Here is a 21,837-nt window from a genome sequence, read left to right as displayed (position 1 = left end):
ATTTGGGAAACTCCTGCTGTTATTCCTAAAAGCGTGGCTTAGTCTCTGCCTTCACAATTTTACAACAGGTAGCTGCATTCACCTCTTTATTTTGAACTACAGAGGCTTTACAGTGGCAAAATTTTACAGTAAAAAAATACATGAATGTTTTTCAGTCATCAGGTAAGCACCACTGGGTCAATCTGCATCCAAGGTGTGATCTTCAAAGGTATGCTAAAGCTGCAATTTTGACATGTTCCTCTAAAAACAGCAACAAGATTTGTGCCTATAGTTGTTCTAGATTATCTTCACATTAAGTTTAAGAACTTTTTCTCTGCTGGTGACCCCCCCAACTTCGTTAGTTTATCACCTAATACAGCTTCAGTGGAAAAGGCAGTTCAGCTCACAGCCAAGGAGAATCCTACTGCCTTTGTGGCCCTTTGCTGCCACTTAAGTAAGACTGACAGGAAGCACTTGTCTGAGCTGATAGCTGTGAATTAAATCTTTGATCTAGAGTAGCAGCAAAATTCAGCCAATGTTTTACCAAGTGTGACTGTGCATGTCACAGTCACATGTTTGCATGGCTCTCTAAGTATTTTCTATTATGTTTTTTAAGGAGAGATTAGGAATATGCAGTGATAAACTAGAAGCACTTAATCTGCTGAGTGAAAGTTCCTTTAATGACTTCAAGCAAAAGAAAAATGAAGTTTCCTTCCTCTGTAATGAAAGAAACATCACACTTACCTGGATTCACACAGAGTTTTTTAAGAATTAAACTATGTTTTCCTATTGAAATTTGTAAATTTTATCCATGTATGGGACAGCACAAGATTTTGTGCATCTAGAAGAAAATTATCAGTTTGCAGAATACAATAGAACAAAACAATTTCCACCTTGTCAACTATTACCTTTTTTATTTGTTCTAAAAACAGTAGGCTAAAATCCAGCAAGAAATAGTGAAAATATCACCACTGTAACATAGAAAACCTCATAATGAAAAACTAACAACAAAAAAAAAAAATCTTGTACCAATTAAAATCTACAAGGTTTGGAGGAAAAGCACCCAAGTATTTTCCAATTCTGAAAACAGGTCATATGCATCCATGGAGGGAGTCCCTTCAAGTGACAGTAAGCATAAGAAACATGTGCAAGCACGCTGTATTATAAGCCATAAGAATAAAGATGAGGTGTTTTCTATCAGAATGATTACAATGATTCAAGTGCCAATCTCCAAAATCTTCGAGTCTAACGTTGAAATTTCTGATTAATATATGTGGAGCAACAAGGACACCTTGAGGCAATTTAGAAAAATGCAAGAAATTTCTATTCCACATTGAAATGGGAGGATTTACAGATTCTCCATCAGCTTGAATTCCTTGGAAGTGCCACATGCTGTAAATGATTAGCTCTTCAGACTATTTGGCAAAGTTCCACAAGTTGCACAGAGTATTATGAAAGCAGTTCTTGGTTAGGACTCCTGAAATGCTAGAATATGTGCTTCCCAATTAGGTTAATTTACTTACTAATACTGTTGAAGACAAACCTGTTGTTGCAACATGCTCATCTTGTTCTGAATTGTTTTTCTCCTTGTTACAGAAGTCAAAAAAATTCCTTCCCACTGCTCAGCATAGTATTACACTGTACATATTTTGAAAAGAAAAAGTATAAAAGCAGTGAAAAGGTTTCTGAAGAAGTATTAAATGCAAATCTACACAAAACTTAAATTTTCACAGTTCGTCATCACTGTCACCAAGTTTCAAGTAATCCTTTAAATTTTTACCTTTGAAAAACTGATATAACAGTTTTCATTTAAAAAAAAAAAAGTGGAAAGAAGAAGAAGAAATCTTGTACTTCTTCTTTTGCTTAAATCTTTTTGCACATGAAAAAGCTTTTGTTTTGGGGTTTCTTTTTCATAGCTTCTAAGTTACAACTGGAGCTGAGGGGCCATTTGCAGAGTTTTCTGCTCCCTTAGTGCTACCTGCAGCCTTAGATTCATCACATACTTCAGAAGCCTGATTTTCCTCTGGTGCTGGTGGGATAAGATCAATAGTGATCAAATCGGTTTCCTGATCTGTTTCTTCTACTTCATTGCAAAATTCAACTTTATCTTCCTGTTGGCTGTTCTTTATTTGTCCATTCTGTGCAGGGTAGGAGCTGGCAATGGTGTCATAAAGAAATTGGTAATGTTCCTGAAATGTAAAGAAAAAAATTTAGTACAAATGGAATGCTCAGAGCCCAAGAATAAACCCATTCTTTCCCTGTTTTCTTAAATTTTATAAATGTAACATGGAGTTGAATATGAATATTGCACATGAAGCCAGCTCCACAGGTTTTGGTGTACAGTACCGCTTCTATGTTTTATTTGGATTTCATGCCATGCTGTTTTTGGCTGGTGTGGAGTTAATTTTCATCAGAGCAGCTAGTATGGGGCTATGTTTTGTGATGAAAACAGTGCTGATAACATAGGAGCATTTTCCTTATTGCTGAGCAGTGCTTACACAGAGTCAAAGGCCTCTTCTGCTTCTCACACCACTCTACCACTGAGTATGCTGGAGGCGAACAAGAAGCTGGGAGAGGGGACAGCCAGGGCAGGTGTCGCCAACTGACCCAAGGGATATTCCATACCCTTTCCATTCTATATGGTGTCATGCTCAGTATATAAAGCTGGGGGAAGAAGAAGGAAGGGGGGTGGACTTTCAGAGTGATGGCATTTTTTTTTCCCAAGTAACCATTATGCTTGACGGAGCCCTGCTTTCCTGGAGTTGGCTGAACCCCTGCCTGCCAATGGGAAGGGATGAATGAATTCCTTACTTTACTTTGCTTGTGTGTGTAGCTTTTGATTAACTATTAAACCGTCTTTATCTCAACGCACAAGTTTTCTCACTTTTACTCTTCTGGTTCTCTTCCCCATCTCAACACAGGAGGAATGAGTGAGCGGATGCGTTGTGCTTACTTGCCAGCTGGGGTTAAGCCATGGCAGTATGCAAAGTCTCTGTAGCTGCTTACAAGTTGTCACTTAACACCTTCTTGGTTCACAAGTACCAAACCCATGTTTTTTAGAGTACCCAAATTGTAAACAACACGTATTGTAACACCTAAGTCTGGATTGTTAGTAAATGCACAGTGTATGCCACAGAGACAAAATTTGTCTGGAGTGACCTAAACAAAACAAGTTGGTGGCTGCTAGCCTGTGAAACAGAGCTAGCACCTTACCTGCAGGAGTTAAGGGACACTGTGCACGTCCATCCCTGAAGCAATTGCAGAAACATCAATTTATGCAATTTGTAATTTTATAAGATGTTCCCTTCTTCCACAGTGCCATAGAACTGCAGCTCTGGATATCTCAGAGACTCCTTCCTTCTTATCGTTAACAGCCAGTTCCCAAATAGTGGTGAGTGGCTGTGAATGTTCTCATTAGAAGTAGTGTTCCCAATGAGAAAGGCTACAAGGATGTTAGTGTGATAAGTAATCCCATTTTTTTTTTCTGGCAATTCATACGATTTACTTACAAAGGTGGCGACCACCCCCAGCCTGGTGCGACGAAGAGCTTTTACTACTTGGAAAACATCTATTACTTCTTCTGTTTCTGCACTTTCCAAGAGATTCATTAAAGCACAAAATACACCAGTCTGCTGTGATCCATCACTAGAAGATGAGGTAAAATGTACATATGAATTTTAAATGTAAAATCATGAAATCTTCTAACTAAATGTTAGATTTACTTAAAATCTACATAATGAATTACTTTTCCAAAATATATTTTGCTGTACTGAATTTGTTAAAATTAAGAATTTTGTTAATATTAAGAATATACACAAGACAGTTTTTCTAGAGGACACCTGGATCTTATGTGGCCACTTAAGGAGTAAGAGAGAAATCAGAAGCTTTAGATTTACAGTCGCAACAGTTGTTAGCAGGATTAATCTCTGGTTTAGATGGTATTCAAGGCTATTCCTGGAAGTGGTCCTAAAAAAGTGAGCTTATGTACTGGAACAAGATATGAATCTAAAAGATCTGCTGGATCCTCATTAGTGGTATGCTACAAGAGCACTCTGACCTAGTATTTATTCTCAAAATATGTGTACCAGGGAAAAACAGCTAGCTCTGAACACCTACTCCAGCCCACACTTCCCAAAGTGTGCTCTCTTTCCATCACTCCAGTCAGAAAGGGCAAGCTTGAGCAATTCAAGGCTTTGGGGAAAAGGTAGGCATCCCAAAACTGTGGTTGCTATGTATATCCAGAACTCGGAGCTAGGTTAAATAAGTGCTAAATTCAGACCCACCGGCAGTGGACGACAAGTGGGACACTGCGGGTATTCTTCTTGTCCTCAGTGACTGGTCTGACTGTAACTTTTTGTTTAAGGTTGAGAATCATGCTGACTAAATCTTTGGGGTTTTCTGGAACATCAAAGCCACTCCACTTGTGATACTGATATTGATACACCTTCTGTGTTTCTTTCATCTGAAAAACATCAGTAGAGTTGTAGTCAGTGTTCAGGTTAAAATAAAGATTCACGTAGTACATCTATTGAAGCTGATTTACAAAAGAAAAAATATATTCCTGAGGAGCTGCATGGTGATGCAAGTTCTACCTCATAAGCATAAGGTAGGTAGACATTCAAGATTTGCTTATAGTGCAAAAGACAGCTGAACTTCTGAGATTCCACTAGCACCATCTCAGCAATTCATTAAATGGGAAATCTGAGATAATTTATAGCACTTATCATGACTGTCTGCTGGTCTGGAAGAAGAAAAATAATTGCATTTCTTAAAGCAGGAGATAAGTGCAGTGGGAATTGTCCCTTCTGGGTTTTTTTAGGCTAAGTTTGAAATAGGGAAAGAAATTTGAAACTTCCTTTTTGAATTTGCAAAGAAACTTCTACCTTCAGATGTGTAACATCAAATGCACGTATGGTATAGCTAGGACAACAGTTGACATCTGTCATTTGAACCTCTATGCCATCATACGATTGTTTTTCTTCTCCCCAGTATTGTGCACAGAGTTCCTAAAATGGGTAAAAATACAAGTCAGTGCTTACCACCATTCAAAACTCCTTTTATTTCATCCTCCACATGCACTTACAGATGGTATTGACTATAAAGTAGTAGGAGTGTCATTGTATTTTAAAATATACCATCATACACTCTTCCCCTCAAAAAAACCCATTAGAAAGTAAATTAAGAAGGTAAATAATAGAACAAATAATATCAGAAATGCAAATTCCTCATCCTATGAAACAATGAATTGGAGGAAAGGAATGAGAGAGTGTTGTGCAGTATTTTCTTTGCTTATAGAGGACCCTTTATGTGCCACTGTGAAGACAATGCCCTCACCTCATCTCCTTCTTTCAGCTCTGTCAGCATAACAATGACTTTGACTTTTCTTTGGAAGACCATTTGCCAGAAGTCAGAGATAGTTTCCTGCAGTGGTCCCTGTGTTGCAATCATGGATTTCGGACCCCAGTAACCCTATAAAAGAAGTTTTTAATTTTTTTCCTAAACTAATTTTAAATGTGATCATCAAGCAAAGAATTCATAATTTAAATAACAGCCTATGAAATAAACTACTGAACCCTTTTCTTTATAGGGAAAGTATGCCTATCAGGGTAGGCAATGGTTTTACAGGAATTCTATGAGTCAAATGACAACTCCATTAACAGCAGGATCACTTCCAGACTGACAGCAAGGTATACTCATGCTGCAGTGGGTGAGACCTCACCCTGCCATTTTCTGCAAAGCATATTTTTTAAGGGCTAAAACCACTAAGAAATTGAGTTTATACCACACAAAGTTGGAGCACCAGCCAGTTCACACTGAACTACCCAAAAGTAAAAAAAATATATTTACTCTGAATATCATAACTTTGCAGCATTTTAAAGCATTCAGCTTTACCCAATTTACCTAGCAATTCCATTAAAATTAGTTACACCATTCACGATTAATAACTTCTCTTCTTCTTTTGGAGGTATATATGATACCAAAAAATTGATGGCCCCAATTTTCAGTAGTAAAATTTTGTATATGTGAATAACTATACTCATATTTCACTAATAGGGAAAAGAGCAGTATGAAACAACTTGTAGGCAGGTGCGCACTACTGTAAATACCTGTTATCATAAGGCCACTTGGAAAGTTAGTGGTTTTAAACATAACACATATGTGGGGAAAGAAAAAAAAAAAGACATTTTCTGTGTTTAATCTCACTATTTAAGATTGCACAGACTAAGACCATGTAGGGTGAGAAGATTCATCTTATTACTTCAGCAAAATGTAGAAGATTTTGATGATTAAAACTATAAACGGATTTTCCAATTGACTGTCAGAACTTCTTTCCCATTCAGGTAAATCCTATTCTATATGCGAAGGCAAAAGAGTAAGAGCACAAGCGACAATATACTTTTAGCTAAAAGTTTGTGAAATACTTATAGTACATCTTCTAAATACATACAGTTATAAAGGAAGCATTGATGTATTTGCTTGATTCCTCACAGTCACTGTCCTCATCTGAGGAATCATCTGAATCATGTTCACCCTCCTTACTGCATTCATCTTCGTGCTTGATTGGTACTCGGTTAAAGTCATCTGCATGAGACAAAGTGTCACCATCATGCCACGCTGTTGCTAAGGCGTAATGTTAGTGGGGGGCTGTCCCTGCATGTGCAGCAGGGGGAAATATATAGAAAAAGGCTAATCTTTCAAAACAGAGTTCAGAACAAAGGCTGCCTTTTTTGAAATATATACAACCAGTAATGCATATTTTAAAAACCTAATTTCTTTTTTAAATTACTATGAGAAATTCCTAATTTTACAGTGTTGAGAAAAATTAAATAATCAAATACATCTCAATAAGGTAATTTACTGTCCTAATTGTTTTCAAAATTTAGTAGGTTTTCTTACAGAAAATAACAGAGAAAATAAGGGAGAGTTTATGAAAAATACTTACATGGAATTATGTTGGCATTCCTATTTTTGCTTTTATTTTCCTCACGATTCCCGGTGTTCTGTGTCCGCCACCCCTTATAGGAAGGTAATCTCTAAAGAAAAAGTATGTTCCGCATTATGCTTGATTAAAATGGCTCCTGGGATAGTTGTCCCCTCTGGACACCAACATCCAGTCACTTCTTATTTTAATTCTTTGAACTTTGGTTACATCTGTACTATAGTTTAAAAATGCCTGTCATACCATGTACAATGGTACAGGAAATCATGCACATAGATATAAGTAATCATTCTATGCTCCACAGAGAAGCATATGTATTATATCTTTGTTATATATTATACGACAAAGATAACTACCGTTGTTGAAAATACTAACATCAAAAGCAGGAATTAAATTTTCTTACTTTACTTATCTTTTCATGAAGGTAAAGAAAATTTCTGTGCCAGAGAGATAAAACAGCACAACAGTGATAGATGAAGCGTGTGGTATCTCTCTCTCATGACTATTGTGCAAGGCATTTTCTAATGGAAATGGGAGGCAATGGCACCAGAATGCAATGATTACTTACCTGAAACTCTGCCTCCAGCAGAGAAGGATCACTCGGAGGATCTTTTCTTTTCAGATTGTTAAGATAGGAATCCAGTTCTGATAGGCTGACCTCTGTTTCTCCATACTGATTGTATTCCACTAGTGCTTGATGGATAAGGATGTACTGTGACTGGTGTTTCCCATTTGAAGGTTTTAAAAATGATGTTGTTAAACAGTAAATAAAAAAAAACACGATAAAAACAAACAAAAAACCAACAAATTCATACCACTTTTTAAAACCATTATGATAAACTATTATTCCAATGATGGTACTAGTGATAATAATATTAAGCATTAATGTTAAATAAGCATTAAATAAAAATATAAAAAAATCAGACACTTTGGATCTATAAAAAATCCAAATTAGACATTTTGGAGCACATTTAGTGTGTTGGATGAAAAGTGCTCTGCAAATAAATGTAATGACATTCAAGAAATATGCAACTGAGATTTAAAAGATCTGCAAAATGCTTAAATAAGTTAAAAACATGCATTACATAAGTCCATAACTTTTGTTATATTCTCAACTCAGCTGAACATCCCACCTAGACAGTTTTTAGAATTTGAAAAGTAAGTTTAACTATGCAAGCTCAATTTTGCATTTGTGAACTCTGTGGCAAAAGCTGGATTACCAAATCTAAGATCTTCTTGCTTTCCTTTTTTAAAGCCTAAACTTAAAATGTTGAAGCTTATAAAACTAAAAATGTGTTGGAAGTTTTTATCTCCCCATATTTTTCAGAGCTATATTTTCTAAGAACAATTTCAAATGAACTATAGCTGTACCCAAGATTGAGCAGTGCACCTCTAAGAAATACTGATGAAGCCCTAGAGAACAGTTCTAAGTGACGGGAATTCTAGCAAGATACCTCTACTTGAACCATAAGGCATCGCTGCCGACGAAGCTTCACGACATAGCCATAAACATCCACTCTGCCTTCTGCATCCAGCCCTTCCAGCATGGCATCAATTCCTATATATGTCCCGGTGCGCCCAACACCAGCACTGCAAGGCAGAAACAGATCTGGTTATCAAGAAAGTTATCTGGGTGATCAAGTCCCAGTCCCACTCTTGAGAGGTGAAGAGTCAGTGAGGGAGTGAAAGGCAAAAAGTGTAACAACAGGATATTAAGCAACTGAAAATAGTTCTTCCTGTAAATTAAGCGGCAACAGAAACAACGATGAATTTGTATTTTAAGTATTTTTTAATGAAAGTAAGGCAAATACTGCCAATCATGATGATTGTAGCCAGAAAAGCAAAATGTTTATCTGCCTGTTTTCCAGAAGTCCAAAAGTCTGTGTATTCTCAGATTTTATTGATCTGAATATCCTTCAGATCATTCAGAAAACAGGCCTTTTTATGTATCTGTGAGTGCCTCACTCTCAAGTAATCAAGTCACAAAATCTGGGATCAGCCAAATACCTTTGCCAGGTCTTTTCTGAACAGCATCACTTCATTTAACATTAACAACACTTAAAATGTAACATATCTACCTGCAATGAACCACTATTGGGCCACTAAAAAAGTTGCTGAGAGCATTAACTCTGCGTCGAAGTTTGAGAAGGAGATGTGGATCCTCAGGAACTCCATGATCTGGCCAGCTTGTGAACTGAATATGAGTGACATCTCTTCCAGCTGTCCTTTCTCTTCCCTAGACAAAGTGAAGTGTGGGTTTTAGATATATATAAAATTATATATATTATATAGAGAGTATATGCATATGTATGTATATATATACAGAAAGCCAAAATCAAGTGCAGATATACAAAGCAGAAGAAAAATAAGAGCAATGGTCTTCAAATGCTGAAAAAGAAATTTAAGTGAGTTGTAATATTATGATCGCAATGGACTCCAGATTATGACATTTTTCATATTCAATTTTAATTTTAAAATATCCATGAATCAAGGATACAAAGAACAAGCAATTTGTTCAAAGTGTTGCTAAAAATACTTTTTTCTCAGGTTAGCCTATGGTTCTGAATATATCTCCCACTCTATTCATAAACAACTTGGCCAGTGTATAGCCCTGTTTACTTCAAGGGGTACAGGTTGGTAATTTTCTTATGTCTCCTAAAAGTAGCCTGATGAGATTACAATAGATTAATTAATTAATTAATTAATTAAACTGCATCTCAGACTTTTACACACAAATTACAAATTACACACAGAAAAGTAATTGTGATTTCAGATGTCTAAAACAAAGCAATTAACCAGCCTTAACAATTCTACACATAGCCAAATGGCAATTTTAAACATGTTTATAAATGCAATTGAGATTACCTGAATTTGTAATTGTCCCACTGTATAATTATCACTAGGGTAGATAACAGTGCTCTGTGAGTCACATTGATTTTACTTGCAGAAGGTTATTCCGAGATACACATAAACCAGTAAAATTTCTATGTTAAAGCACAGGCTAAATATCTAAGGCAATCACAGTGTATTAAGTTTTCCATGCTTAACAGCATATTAACAGCTTCCTCTTAAATATAGATACCAAAGTAGGAAGAAAAATACATTTTTAAGTTTGGAAATATATGTCTAACTCCTATTTCTTTAAGGAATGACACCATCTAAGAAGTTTCCTCTTGAATTATATGTTGCTTAGGAAAAAACAGCAGAGCATCATCCATTGATAGCTGACTCTTCTCCTAGAAGGATTTCTCAACAATACCTACAGACTCCAAATAGATGCTCCCGTGCCAGTCTTACACTTTTGAATCAACTTACATTTGTGATGTGTAGTTTCTGAATTACATAGTCTGGACACGTTTTACTTTCATTGATCTTCACAATGATGTCCCCATATGTTGCAGAGCCGCCCTCCATTGACGGCCAGTACTGGGCACATTTGTTCTATGAAGAGATGAAGTTAGTTGACCAGCACTATAGCAAAATGGCAGAGAGCTGAGAGCTAGAGGAAAGTCTAATTTAAAACAGATGGCAATTCAGCACAGTTTTTCCAACTTCTCTCAGGTATTTTCTTCTCCCTGAAAAGGCTGTCACTGCTTAGGATGTCAGTGTTAAATATTTCCAAATATCCAAAAATGTAAGTCTCTGGCCTGAAGTTTATGCCCCTGGAATTTAACTTGGAAAATATCATAGGTAAAAGAGTCATGTGCACTACTTGAAAAAGTGAACAGTCATTGCTGCTGTTGCCTGAAGGCTGCAGAAAAGTTTGCAGCTACTTCTATGGCTTCTTTTTGAGTCTTCAGTGAGGGATGTCACTTCTGTCTACCTAAAACATCTGCCTGGGGATGCTGTAAATGTGCATGCTGCCAGTATTTTAATCTCTTAAAGCAGTTAAAACAGCAGTTGCCCTTCTTCCTGCTGTACATAGAATAAGGAACAAAAACAAGCCAGAAACACCCAACCTTTCAGATAAAGGAAGAGCAAAGACAACAGATTAAACAAAAATATATATTCTGTCTAGAATTTACTGAGGGCATTGCCAGGATATCAGAAGATAGTTGACAGGAGAAAAATAAAAACAATACCTTTTATGACAGGTCTATGAGGAGCTATAGTTCTATCTTGAGCCCTTTTCTGGATTTATTAGTTGTAAGTTGGAAGCTCACCCTCTGCTAATCAAAGCTGGGACTAAAGTGACATTTTCTGATAAGACTGGTAATTCCACAAGACAGCACAATATTTTGGCATGCTCTCCAAAATAAGTTCTGCCACAATGAGAGAACAGCAAAGAATGAAAATAATGTACTATGAAGAAAATGTAATTCACCACAGGACAGCAACCCATTCAGTTTTCAGACAAAAGATGGATGGATGGAGGGATGGATGGATGGATGGATGGATGGAAGGATGGATGGATGGATGGATGGATGGATATTTCTCACCCTCTTTCCTTCCTCACAGCGAGTCACCATGACAATAATTGTTGCCTTCTGTTCCCAGATCATTCTCCAGAAATCATCTGTGGTTTCATCCTTAGGGCCTAGTGGGAGGTATTAAAAGGGAGTTTTTCAGAGCACAGCTACGTGAAAAAACACTTGACTTCTTGACATGCATAGTCATTCAGTCTGAAAAGCTAACCAGAGGTCACACAAATAACAGCCACATGCTTGATTTCATTATGACTGTTGCCGTTAGGCTACAACATTTTAGAAGTCTCATATAGATCTTTACTGCATAGCTGAGAAGTCTGAAAACTTATGGTGTAAAATTATACATCATGAGAAGTCTACAATCTGCATAAAATTGCCTAAGCAAAAACTCATTGGCAAACTTTTTCATATTAAATTTCAGAATTTCAGATTTTCAATTTTTCTATAAAATTACTAATTTTTTTTACTGCTCTCTAGCAAAAAATGGTGAATAAAGCATATTCTTTTAAGGTTAAAAAATACCTTGTGCAGCAATGTATTTTCTTGGTTCTTTAAAACCCTGTAACAAAGTACAATGTTATCAACTCTTAGAAAGGAAGTAAAAACAATTTAAAAGATTTGCAAATTTAAAAATAAATTCAATATAAAACAGTGCAATGATACTCAATACATTACAGAGAGGGAAAGAAATCAAACAGAAATCATAGAATCATAGAATAGTCAGTGTTGGAAAGGACCTTAAGATCATCTAGTTCCAACCCGCTTGCATGAAACACACAGGCTACAGAAGTTCTTCAGTAGTGCCTAAGACTTTTTAATCAGAAATCACTCACATCAATATAACTTGCATTGATATAGTCTGATCCTGGGTCCCCTGGGATTTCTGAGAGCTCAACACGGTTATGATCATCTGTTTAAATCATTTAAAAACAATTTAAAAAATTATCTCAAAGCACTGAGAACATAAATATTTATAAAACATACAGAAACTGTAGCAAATACTCACATGGAAGGATATCAATATAACGGTTTTTGTTCTGATTATGGCTTTTCTTGGCCTCCTTTATTGAAAATTTAGTGAAAACTCTAGGAATACTCTGTAAAATACAATGTTTCTTTTCTTGGGTACACATATATTTAAATTTGCTTCTACTTGCAGTCAAATGGAAGAAATTTACTACTACTGAGTCTTGAACATAACATTCTGTTTCATGCATTACTACTTCATATGTTTCATATATCTAAATCAAACAAATTTCTTACCCTTAATATAAATAATATATATTTCCAGAATTATATATTATTTATATCCCCTGTATATTAATTTATGTATGGCTATGCAGTAAGAGAAAGCATTTAAAAAAGTCTAGTAAACAGTACTTTAGAATTAGAAGTATTCAAACTGTATATTTTATACTTTTCCTGAAAAACACCTTCAGGAAAAAAATCACCTTATAATGAGGAGAGCTTGGTAACAAAATTAACTGAAGCCTATTTGATCTTAACAATTAACTCAATTTTCTAGATTTATTTATAAGCAGTGCAAATACTTCAAACATGCTATTGAAAAGAAGTCTTCCAACCAGTTGGCTACGAATCTGTGGTATTTTTTGAGCCAATAACAAACCTGAAATTCATCTAAGAAAAGTCTTCCTTCATCAGCAATCTTCCTCTTGTATGTGTCCAGCAGCTGCTCTGAAGGTATTGGCTCTATGTTCAGAAGTTGCCTATCATCATCTTTAACTGAGTAGATATGTAGAACATTTATCATTACTGACTTTGTAAATTACATCTCCATAAACATGATACTTGAATTGTCAGATAAATTAACAAAAGGGAAAACCTCTTTATTTTAATCAAGCACATTCACTTTTCAAAAAAATGGTGCTGAGCCAGCTGTGAGCAAACAGTCCCTGGGAGCAACTGAACTTGTTCAGTTCTGATGCCTGACTGCAAACAAGTGAGGAGGTCACCTACAGGGACACTTCATTAACAGGGCTTTATGTACAAAGTGGCAATTGCCATATTCAGGTCACAGCAACAGCTCCAACACCCACAACAGTTGCATATCATTGCCTTCTACTTTAATTCTGATCACTTATCATCAGCGGTAAAATCCATTACTGTGCAAACAACCAACAAATGTAACAACATGTATTGCCTGTTTCTTCAAATTTTCTCCAACCTATTCTCTGAGTTGCAATAACATGCAGTATCATCTTTAATGATAAAGCAATGATTGAACAACTTCTAACATCCCTAAGTAGACATTAATACATTTTTCATTTATATTGAAAAGATTTAATTATTTTTAACAACTGTGTGTTCAAGCAAGTGGATTTGAATATCAACACAGTATTAATTCCCATTTAATGTAGTTAATTTCTGTGGGCTTGAATGTCATAAACCATTTTTTTCTTGAAGCTTTCTGATATTGACTGATTCTGCCTTTCTTCAGAAGCTTTGAAAACTTTGGAAAATATTACACATAATGTTTGGTTTCAGTCTTTGAGATTTGAAATCCTTCAAATCCTTCAGAATTTTACAGTAAAAAACAATTGGTGTATGTTTAAATTCTTGCTTTGAAAAGGGTGCACAGGAAAGTTTTCTTGAGCTATTTTTCCTCCAGTTGAGCTGTTATTATGTTGATATCTGTAATCTATGTATACAACCTCGAATTTAAGCAATCCAAAGGTGGCAGCAAGACATGACTAATTTTATTTCCACTTGCTAAATGTGTAAAGATACTCACCTGTAACAAGGTTCACACCTTCAGAAGAACTGCTGTAAAAAGCACAAGTATCTGTAAAAGCTCTGACTAGTAACACATATACATAAGTTAAATAAAAGCAGGTTTGTATGTGAACACCAAGACTGTTTATAATCTGCAGACTGCATTACAGTCTGTGAAACAAGAGTACTACAACTGGGACTTGCAGGCCCTACACATAGGAGGGGGAGAAACAAGGGGACTACATCAAACAGCTTAACCACTTGCATAATTTTGTCCGTATCACCTACAGCAAGTGTGTCTTTAATTTCTTCACTGGAGTAACTGCTCAGACCATCTTTGTTTCTTTTGCTAAATATGTGACAGAAACCTAATACATAAAACATTACAAAATTAATTTTATATGCTACGTAGCCAAGAACAAGCCAGACTTTCTTGGGGAATAGGTGAAGAGGTGGTAAAGGAGTTGGAAGAGATAAGTCCCCAAAGCTCTGCTGTTGCCAGAGGGCTGAGAGGTTCCTGAAAAAAATTGCCCTAGCTCCCCTGTCTCTGCTAGCAGAAAATGCCCTCTCAATACATTGTACCACCTCCTTCCACAGCAATAGCAGCAGTCAGCCTGGCTTTCCAGGGCACAGTTATCAGGGAAGGCAACAACCATTTTTCTATTACCATCCTCTCTTACCTACAGAACTGCCACATCACCTAGATGACTACAATAACCGACACCTCCCTGAGATATTGTTTCTGGTCAATACGCATTTGAAAGAGTTCCAAGAAAGCATGCATTATTTTCAATACTGTAAGCTTAAAATGTGAAGGAAAGGTTTTTCAGTATTTGTGCATATTTTTTTCACAAACCTAGTGACAAAAGATTTTGTTCTAGCAGATAGGTTCTTGTGTGCAGAGAAAGGCTATAGCAGAGAGATTTTAAATCTACTTCATTGTATTTGTGTTGCCAGACAAAATACCATAAATTGTGGGTTTTTTTAAAAATAAAGGTAAAAGGATGTATTTTCCCATTTTAATAAAATATCAAATTTGTAACACTTTTGCACTACTGATTGGGAAACCTTGTGGAAAACCAGAAAGCCCATACACCACACCCCCATTTATATGAGAGAGAGCAAGAAATATTAAACTTACCTGAGCTTGTTTTTGTGTAGACCATAGATTTTGTACAGAACTAGTAGTAAAGCAATTGATGTCACAATGATCAAGAACACCAAGAATGTAATCAGGGCTTTAGAATTATCTAACAGAAAAAGAATACAATTATTATTTCTTCAATACATAATTAATGTAATTAAATAATTATTTTTCAGTGGTTTAATTTAAGTTTGTTATTCCAAAGTGCCAAAACCTTTTAAGCTCGAAGAAAATAAAGTAACTTTATTTTTTCATTAAGAAAACTTTCATTTAAGCTATCCATATCCATCTGTCAAAATGCTAAAACTCAGTCACTGGTTCAGCACTACCATGCTTGTTTCCTCTCAGATGTTCAGCTCCTGAAATACAGGATCTGAACACAGGAAAATATTCCTGAAGTGAATAATTTAAGTTAGAGAAATTAATTTCCATTTGCACTTGAAAGTTTCCTGAAGAAACCACAGCTGTGTAATAATTCTGAATTACAGTTAATGACTTGTCAAAATGGTCTGTTAATGCTGAGTGAGGATATTATTTTTTCAAGTGCAGATCAACTAATAAGTATAAAAACAGACAGCTTGGACTTTTAATTAGGAGTAATTGTAACAATTCACAATTTACACTATTCATACTTTGCTAAAGTCTAAAAGTAAAAATGCTGTATATATTTACTTACATCTGGTTTTTATACTTGTCTTTACGGGCTGCCCTCTATACTCTCCATTAAACACCAAGATCTGCATGCAGTGGGTGAGAATAACAAAGATAAGATATAACAAGTCAAAATTTCTGCATAAAGTTTCTTAAGAAAAATGAAGTACAATGGATATTCAAAATGCATCCGTCTATTTTCAATGAATCAACCTCATTGACAGCAAGATCTGCTGTCAATCTCTGTACAGCCGTTTGTGGTGCAGCTCAGATTTCTACCTAAGTCATAAAAAGATCTAAATCAAAAAATATGTAGATGACTGGCTGGTTAGTGAAATAAGAGACATATTTTATAAAATAAGTACTAAGTATATCTCAAGGAAGAAATCAAATTATCTCTTACCAAATCCCTCAAACCTGAAAATTAATCATGCAATATATAATTAAACATCATTATTTTATTTGCTTCAACAGTAAATATACAAATAATCAACAGAGTAGGATATTTTTAATAAAAGTTCCTGTATGGGAAGTAATTCCTAGAAGTTTGAATTATAGAAGCCAAAATAAATTTTCAAATAAGCTGCTGTCTTGTAACGTTAACTTTGAGGTATTTTAATTGGTGGTAAAACACTAACTGCATGTGAATGTGTTGATATTGCATAATACATATTACATTTATTGAATCTTTTAAGTTGCAATTAGGGTCAAAACATCACTAAACCAAAAGTATCCTAGGTAGGCTCCTGTTTATTCCCTGAACAATCCAGTCCAGACTGAAGGAAATCGTGACATCTGCCAACTCTCACAGGTGATCTGTTTGTTGTTTTTTTCTTGAGTGCTCTAGAACTTGACCCAGAATTCTTTCACTACTAGTTAAGGCCATAAAGCTTTCTCTCTTTTTCCAGTGAGAATTGGACAAAACAAGGTAAAAGCAGAAGCCAGGGGTTAGAGCCAAGCAGAAGATAATTTCTTCTATAAAGCAAACTGTTCACTGCAACTGGTGTACAAAAAGCTCAAAAGAGTGCAGGGGTCTCGTACTATGAGGGCAATGCAAGCATTTCTTGATCCTACAGGACCTTGTCTTTATTTTCCAAATACAAAGCTTTTTCAGCAGAATCTCTTGCAAAAATACTGACAAAGTCTTGGAACAAAACCTAAACTATTCAAGTTCTCTGATACTTCATTTTCTCAGGAAAACATAGAGAAAAGAGGAAAAGATTGTGAAAAATGAAAGAAACTGGTTTCTGAAAGTAATAAAATTCCATCATTCCTGCTTTTTTTTTTTTGTCTAGACTTTATGGAGAATTGCTACCAGGACATGAAAAATATTCTTAGTGGCCACATTATGGGGGCCACATAAAACCATTGGCTTTGCAAACAACAAATGCTGAAGGGATGAAATGCCTCAAAAAACAGAAAATAGCAGGAGGCCCTCAGGAAAGTCAAGCTTGTAAACAGAGGATGATATATTTTGCATGGAAATAACAACTGGGAAAGGATCTGAACTGCTTTACACTAACCAGTCCCTGAAGCATGAAAAGTCTTCACATGAAAAATACTGAACAATTTATTTCTGAGCAATTATCTCAAGACCTAAATCCCATATTTATCCTCTGATGGAAATGACATTAAGTGAAATGTGTTTTAAACACGGAAATATCAGTTATACTTAGGAAACTATTTTAAAACTTATGGAAAACCCAAATTTCTCTCTGTCCCAAGTCCAAAGAATCTATTCAGCTTGTATTTTTCATGCAGTCAGAACCTATGTGGAATAGCACACAAGGGAATGCTTGCTTGCTTGATTGATTGATTGATTGATAGGCTAGGCACATATGCATTTTGTTTCCAAGGCAGTAGCTACTTCTTTACATGTGTGGCCTACAGACCCACAAAGAAATTCCTCTGACATAATATTTGCTTTTCCTAAACCCAAGTATAATACACTTAAACAAGGAAAACACAGCAATATGTCCTGGTTTTAAACCACGACACAATATTTTATATACTTAATATATTAAGCCTACTTACCGTAAATGTATAGTTTGTTAAGTATGACAGATTTTCTTTTTTAAAATCACACTCATGTCTGGATTCATTTGTTCCATCATTTTCCCAAGTCAATTCAAATATTTTTTGCGCTCCATACACTTGTTGATTTTTGCATTTAATTTGGACAGCATTATCAGCTGTCAGTGTTGCATTAACATCGATCACTTGCTGTGGTTCTGTTAACAAAAAAAGTGTTACTGGTTCTATTCTCATAATTTCAAACCAAACATTTCAACAGCTGTATCTATTAATGTCTGTCTGTCATCTTTTCTCTTAATAATTTCAAACATTTTATTCCTCAAAAATTTCAATCCCAATTTAACAAGATCAATAAAATCAATTTTGAATGAACCATAGGTTTAACTGAAACTGAAAAGATGTGAAGTGAAACTGAAAAGGCTGGGAAGATTAGAACTCTACTGACAGGCTGCAAAGATAAGGATCTCAACTCTCTCTTTTGCATCTGACATCACTTTCTTATTTGAGAATCACGGGACAACAGAAAAGACAGGGGAACAAACAGCTTTCTGTGTGAGTATATGTTTTAAAGCTTCAGTATGTGTTTCAGAATGTCTGTAAATGAGGTTTCCTACCAGGGGTTACTAGCATATTTTAGTATCTGAAATAGTATCATGTTATCAATTGTTGAAACAGCTGAGAGAGAGGAAAAAAAGAAGCATAACAAAAAAAAAAAACAAAAACACAACAACAAACCACTTCTACAAACTATAATGACATCACTAGCACAAAAGGAATATTTAATTTTTCACTAAAAAAAAAACCCTGATCTTTTCTTCATTTAGTGAAATTAAAGGAAAAATTTAGTATCTTACTAGGTATTAAACCATCATAGTTCCCTTATAACTGTATATTAGCTGAGTCTGGAGGTGGTGGAAGTAGAGATTAAAAAAGTACTGGAAGATTTTAGATAAAAATGGGGGTTTGGGTGGGTTTGGGGATTGTGGTGTTTTGTGGGGTGTTTTTTTAATTCAAAGAAGGAATTAAATCAGTATGAGGCTCTACATCTGAAGATTCTTGGCAAATAACAGTAGCACATATAAAATATAATGAAGTACAAAAAGAAAGTACATATTCTCTGTGTTGCTATCAGCCTTGTTCATAACAGTTAGGAAACGAGTGACTTACCTGCTGATTTTGTTCTAAAGTTACATCTTCCTGGTTTTCCTCTATATAGTCCCCTATTAAATGTGCTTCGGGTATATGGTGTCACAGACACAGAACCATTGGTATATGGTTCCAATTCATGGCAAATATGGCTAGTCTTGTTGACAAGTTTTTCCTCTTTGAGAAAAAAAAAAACAAACAAAAATTAAATTAGTGAATGAAATTTATGTTAGTAGCACAGGAACTCTCACACTTCATCAGAAGTACCTGGAACCACTAGCATATGTACTTCTGTTTTAATTCCCTTGTACTTCATTACTTCATTAGTTTGTCTTGCTTACTAATACAAAGTGAAAGCTCAGGAAGAAGAAAAATGCATTCCCCTGCCAAAAATGTAGAAAGTTGGTGGGTTTTTTCCATTTGAATTTATTGTCCTTTTTTTTTTTTTTTACTTTCTCAGTATTTCATTAAAACGGCTGCAATTAAAAACTAGCATAAAACAGACTAATAAGGAGACACTGATACTTTTGTCTGTGTTCAGTTTACGGGTTCATAAACAGATGTCAAAAGTCACTCTTTAAACTGAGCAAGTATGGGGCTTTGGTGGCTTGGGGAACTGGCGAGCATGGCCCTTCCAGGTTTCATTCTGGCTGCTTCAGTTGTGACCTCCCTGCACCCCAGCATACTACGCTGGTCTCCTACACTGGCCAAGCCAGACAAACCACAGAAACTGGTGCATGAGGCTGCCACTCTTTTGAGGAGTGATCAAATTCAGGGCACAATGAATGGAAGAGATGATTTATATCTGGGAAGCACAGGAACATGACAGCATTTCATTTTCTGTGGCAGTCCAGGTTTACAAAACATCTAGTATGTTAAGAGAAAGAATAAATTAACTCAGAACTGGCTTAAACCTGACATATATTTCCTGGAATCATCTATCAGGCTCTTCATTTTCAAAACATCATTTTCCAGTCCTGTTTTGAAGAAAAGCTCAGACCTGGAAAATATGGTCCCAGCATAATGGATACAAGCTTGTCCATCTAGATGCAAGATGGCCTAATCCAGCATATCTGAAACAAGTGACCGTTTAGTAGAAGACAACAACCTGGCTTTACCTCTCTAAACATGTTTACACTAACCGCCATACTTGGGACCCAACTTTTACATACATAGCTCTTACTTAGCAGGCCAATTCGTGACTTCTCAGAGAATATATTAATCAGCAATAGCTGCTTTCTCTGAGACAGAGAGCACCATGCTACAAACTAATCAGGCTGCTGATAATCTTATGACAACTTATTCTTAACACAAGAAGCATGAGAACTGAATGGTGACAGAATTGTGTCCTGAAATGGTAAACTGAATAGCCAGAGGGTTCAACTGGAATATCCTTGACGAAAAAAAAAACACATTTGCACCAAAAGAAAAAATAAAAAGGCACAGTCTGAAGAGATTCTAAAATGGAATGACAGTGCATCATGCTTAATGCTCTGTAAATGTTAAAACATGCAGTGAATTATTGAATACTGAGGGGGCCTATACTTACCTCTGTCATTGCATGTCACTAAATAACCATCTACAGGACCCTTTGAAATGTCTCTAGGTTTCTCCCATGTAACAGATACATGTCTGGCCTCAGAAATTACTGTAAGGTTTTCTGGTGCTTCTGGAGCTGTTGTAAAAGAAAATCATCTTTTTACCTACTTTGATTAAATTAAATTTCATTGGATACTACAGCAAGATGACAACAACATTCAATATTTTTTGCAGTCTATTTCAGTCAAAGAAATTATACGTAAGTATAAATGGAGTATATATAGCCAGCACGCTTCAACGTCCACGAGGTTCAACTGAGATTAGGAAAATCAGAGGGGATAGCGCAGAGGCATCACAATTCCCGACATTTCCCAATCCCCGAAACCCCAGCAGCCCTTGCGAGAGAGTGGCTGACGTGGCAGGGGGTGCTCCCATGGTGACGGTGACCACCTCCCTGCCCCTTGACTTGAAAGAGCCTTTGAGAGGGCAGCGACATATCGCTGCCCACCAGGTGCAGGGAATAACAAGTAGGTCGTGTTGCTGACCAATATGGTCGCCTCCAGAAAGAGAGCTAGCAGTAAGAAGACTGTAGCAACTCAGACAGAGACCCCGACCCTAACCGTGGCTGTGCAGGTCTCTGGATGCAGGGAGTGCCAGAGCCTGCTACTGCCGGGGGAGGGAGGACAGCATTCCACCCGTGTGAGGTGTGAGCAGGTAGAAGATCTGCTTAGCTTGGTGGCTAAACTTAACGAGGAGGTTGAGACGCTGAGGACCATCAGGGAGTGTGAAAGGGAGATCGACTGCTGGAGTAACTCCCTGGCTGGCCAGTTGGAACGGCTCCAGGGAGATACCCCCCAAAAGGGGATGAACCCCCTTCCCTCTCAGACAGAGGGGGATGGCCCGAGACAGCCCCTGCCCTGTAGCTGTCGCTTGGAGGTAGGGGACCAAAAAGATGAGGAGGGTTGGAAGCGAGTTCCAGTTCGGCGTCGTGGGCAACCCTCCTCCCTTCCTGCACTGCTTCCCCAGGTGTCCATCCATAATAGGTTTGAGGCCCTGGATCTTGAAGGAGAGGTAGGTGAGGATGTGGTGCAAGGCCCGCCTACAAGGCCACGTAGGAAAAGGCAGTCGACTTCACACCTGGAGACTGCCTCTGATAAGAAAGAAAGAAGGGTCATTGTAGTAGGTGATTCCCTTCTGAGAGGAACAGAGGGCCCGATATGCAGAGTTGACCCTCATCATAGGGA

At 36.5% G+C, this 21,837-nt stretch overlaps 1 protein-coding gene across 11 annotated transcripts in view; it reads right to left on the bottom strand.

Annotated features, from left to right (window-relative positions):
- Nucleotides 1-865: 865 nt before the first annotated feature.
- PTPRC (protein tyrosine phosphatase receptor type C) overlaps nt 866-21,837 on the bottom strand; it is a 74,067-nt gene continuing 53,095 nt past the window's right edge. For all 11 annotated transcript variants that reach the window (XM_061378959.1, XM_061378952.1, XM_061378954.1 and 8 more), the window contains 22 exons: nt 20,604-20,729; nt 19,076-19,231; nt 17,909-18,105; nt 15,900-15,960; nt 15,221-15,329; nt 14,099-14,130; nt 12,974-13,089; nt 12,353-12,443; nt 12,180-12,256; nt 11,869-11,905; nt 11,359-11,456; nt 10,235-10,360; nt 8,998-9,155; nt 8,374-8,509; nt 7,488-7,637; nt 6,923-7,013; nt 6,428-6,561; nt 5,314-5,448; nt 4,863-4,985; nt 4,263-4,441; nt 3,489-3,624; nt 866-2,168 (listed from right to left, as the gene is read on the bottom strand). In XM_061378959.1, coding sequence (XP_061234943.1) covers nt 1,899-2,168; nt 3,489-3,624; nt 4,263-4,441; nt 4,863-4,985; nt 5,314-5,448; nt 6,428-6,561; nt 6,923-7,013; nt 7,488-7,637; nt 8,374-8,509; nt 8,998-9,155; nt 10,235-10,360; nt 11,359-11,456; nt 11,869-11,905; nt 12,180-12,256; nt 12,353-12,443; nt 12,974-13,089; nt 14,099-14,130; nt 15,221-15,329; nt 15,900-15,960; nt 17,909-18,105; nt 19,076-19,231; nt 20,604-20,729 — 2,738 coding nt within the window. In that variant the 3' untranslated portion in view covers nt 866-1,898. The remainder of the gene's footprint in view (nt 2,169-3,488; nt 3,625-4,262; nt 4,442-4,862; nt 4,986-5,313; nt 5,449-6,427; nt 6,562-6,922; nt 7,014-7,487; nt 7,638-8,373; nt 8,510-8,997; nt 9,156-10,234; nt 10,361-11,358; nt 11,457-11,868; nt 11,906-12,179; nt 12,257-12,352; nt 12,444-12,973; nt 13,090-14,098; nt 14,131-15,220; nt 15,330-15,899; nt 15,961-17,908; nt 18,106-19,075; nt 19,232-20,603; nt 20,730-21,837) is intronic.

The sequence above is a fragment of the Neopsephotus bourkii genome, unplaced genomic scaffold (genome assembly GCF_033783945.1).
Source record: "Neopsephotus bourkii isolate Nb327-2 ecotype Australia unplaced genomic scaffold, CSIRO-AGI_Nbou_v1 NB_1768, whole genome shotgun sequence".
Lineage (NCBI taxonomy): Eukaryota > Metazoa > Chordata > Aves > Psittaciformes > Psittacidae > Neopsephotus > Neopsephotus bourkii.
This window is presented reverse-complemented; position numbering and strand designations above follow the sequence as displayed.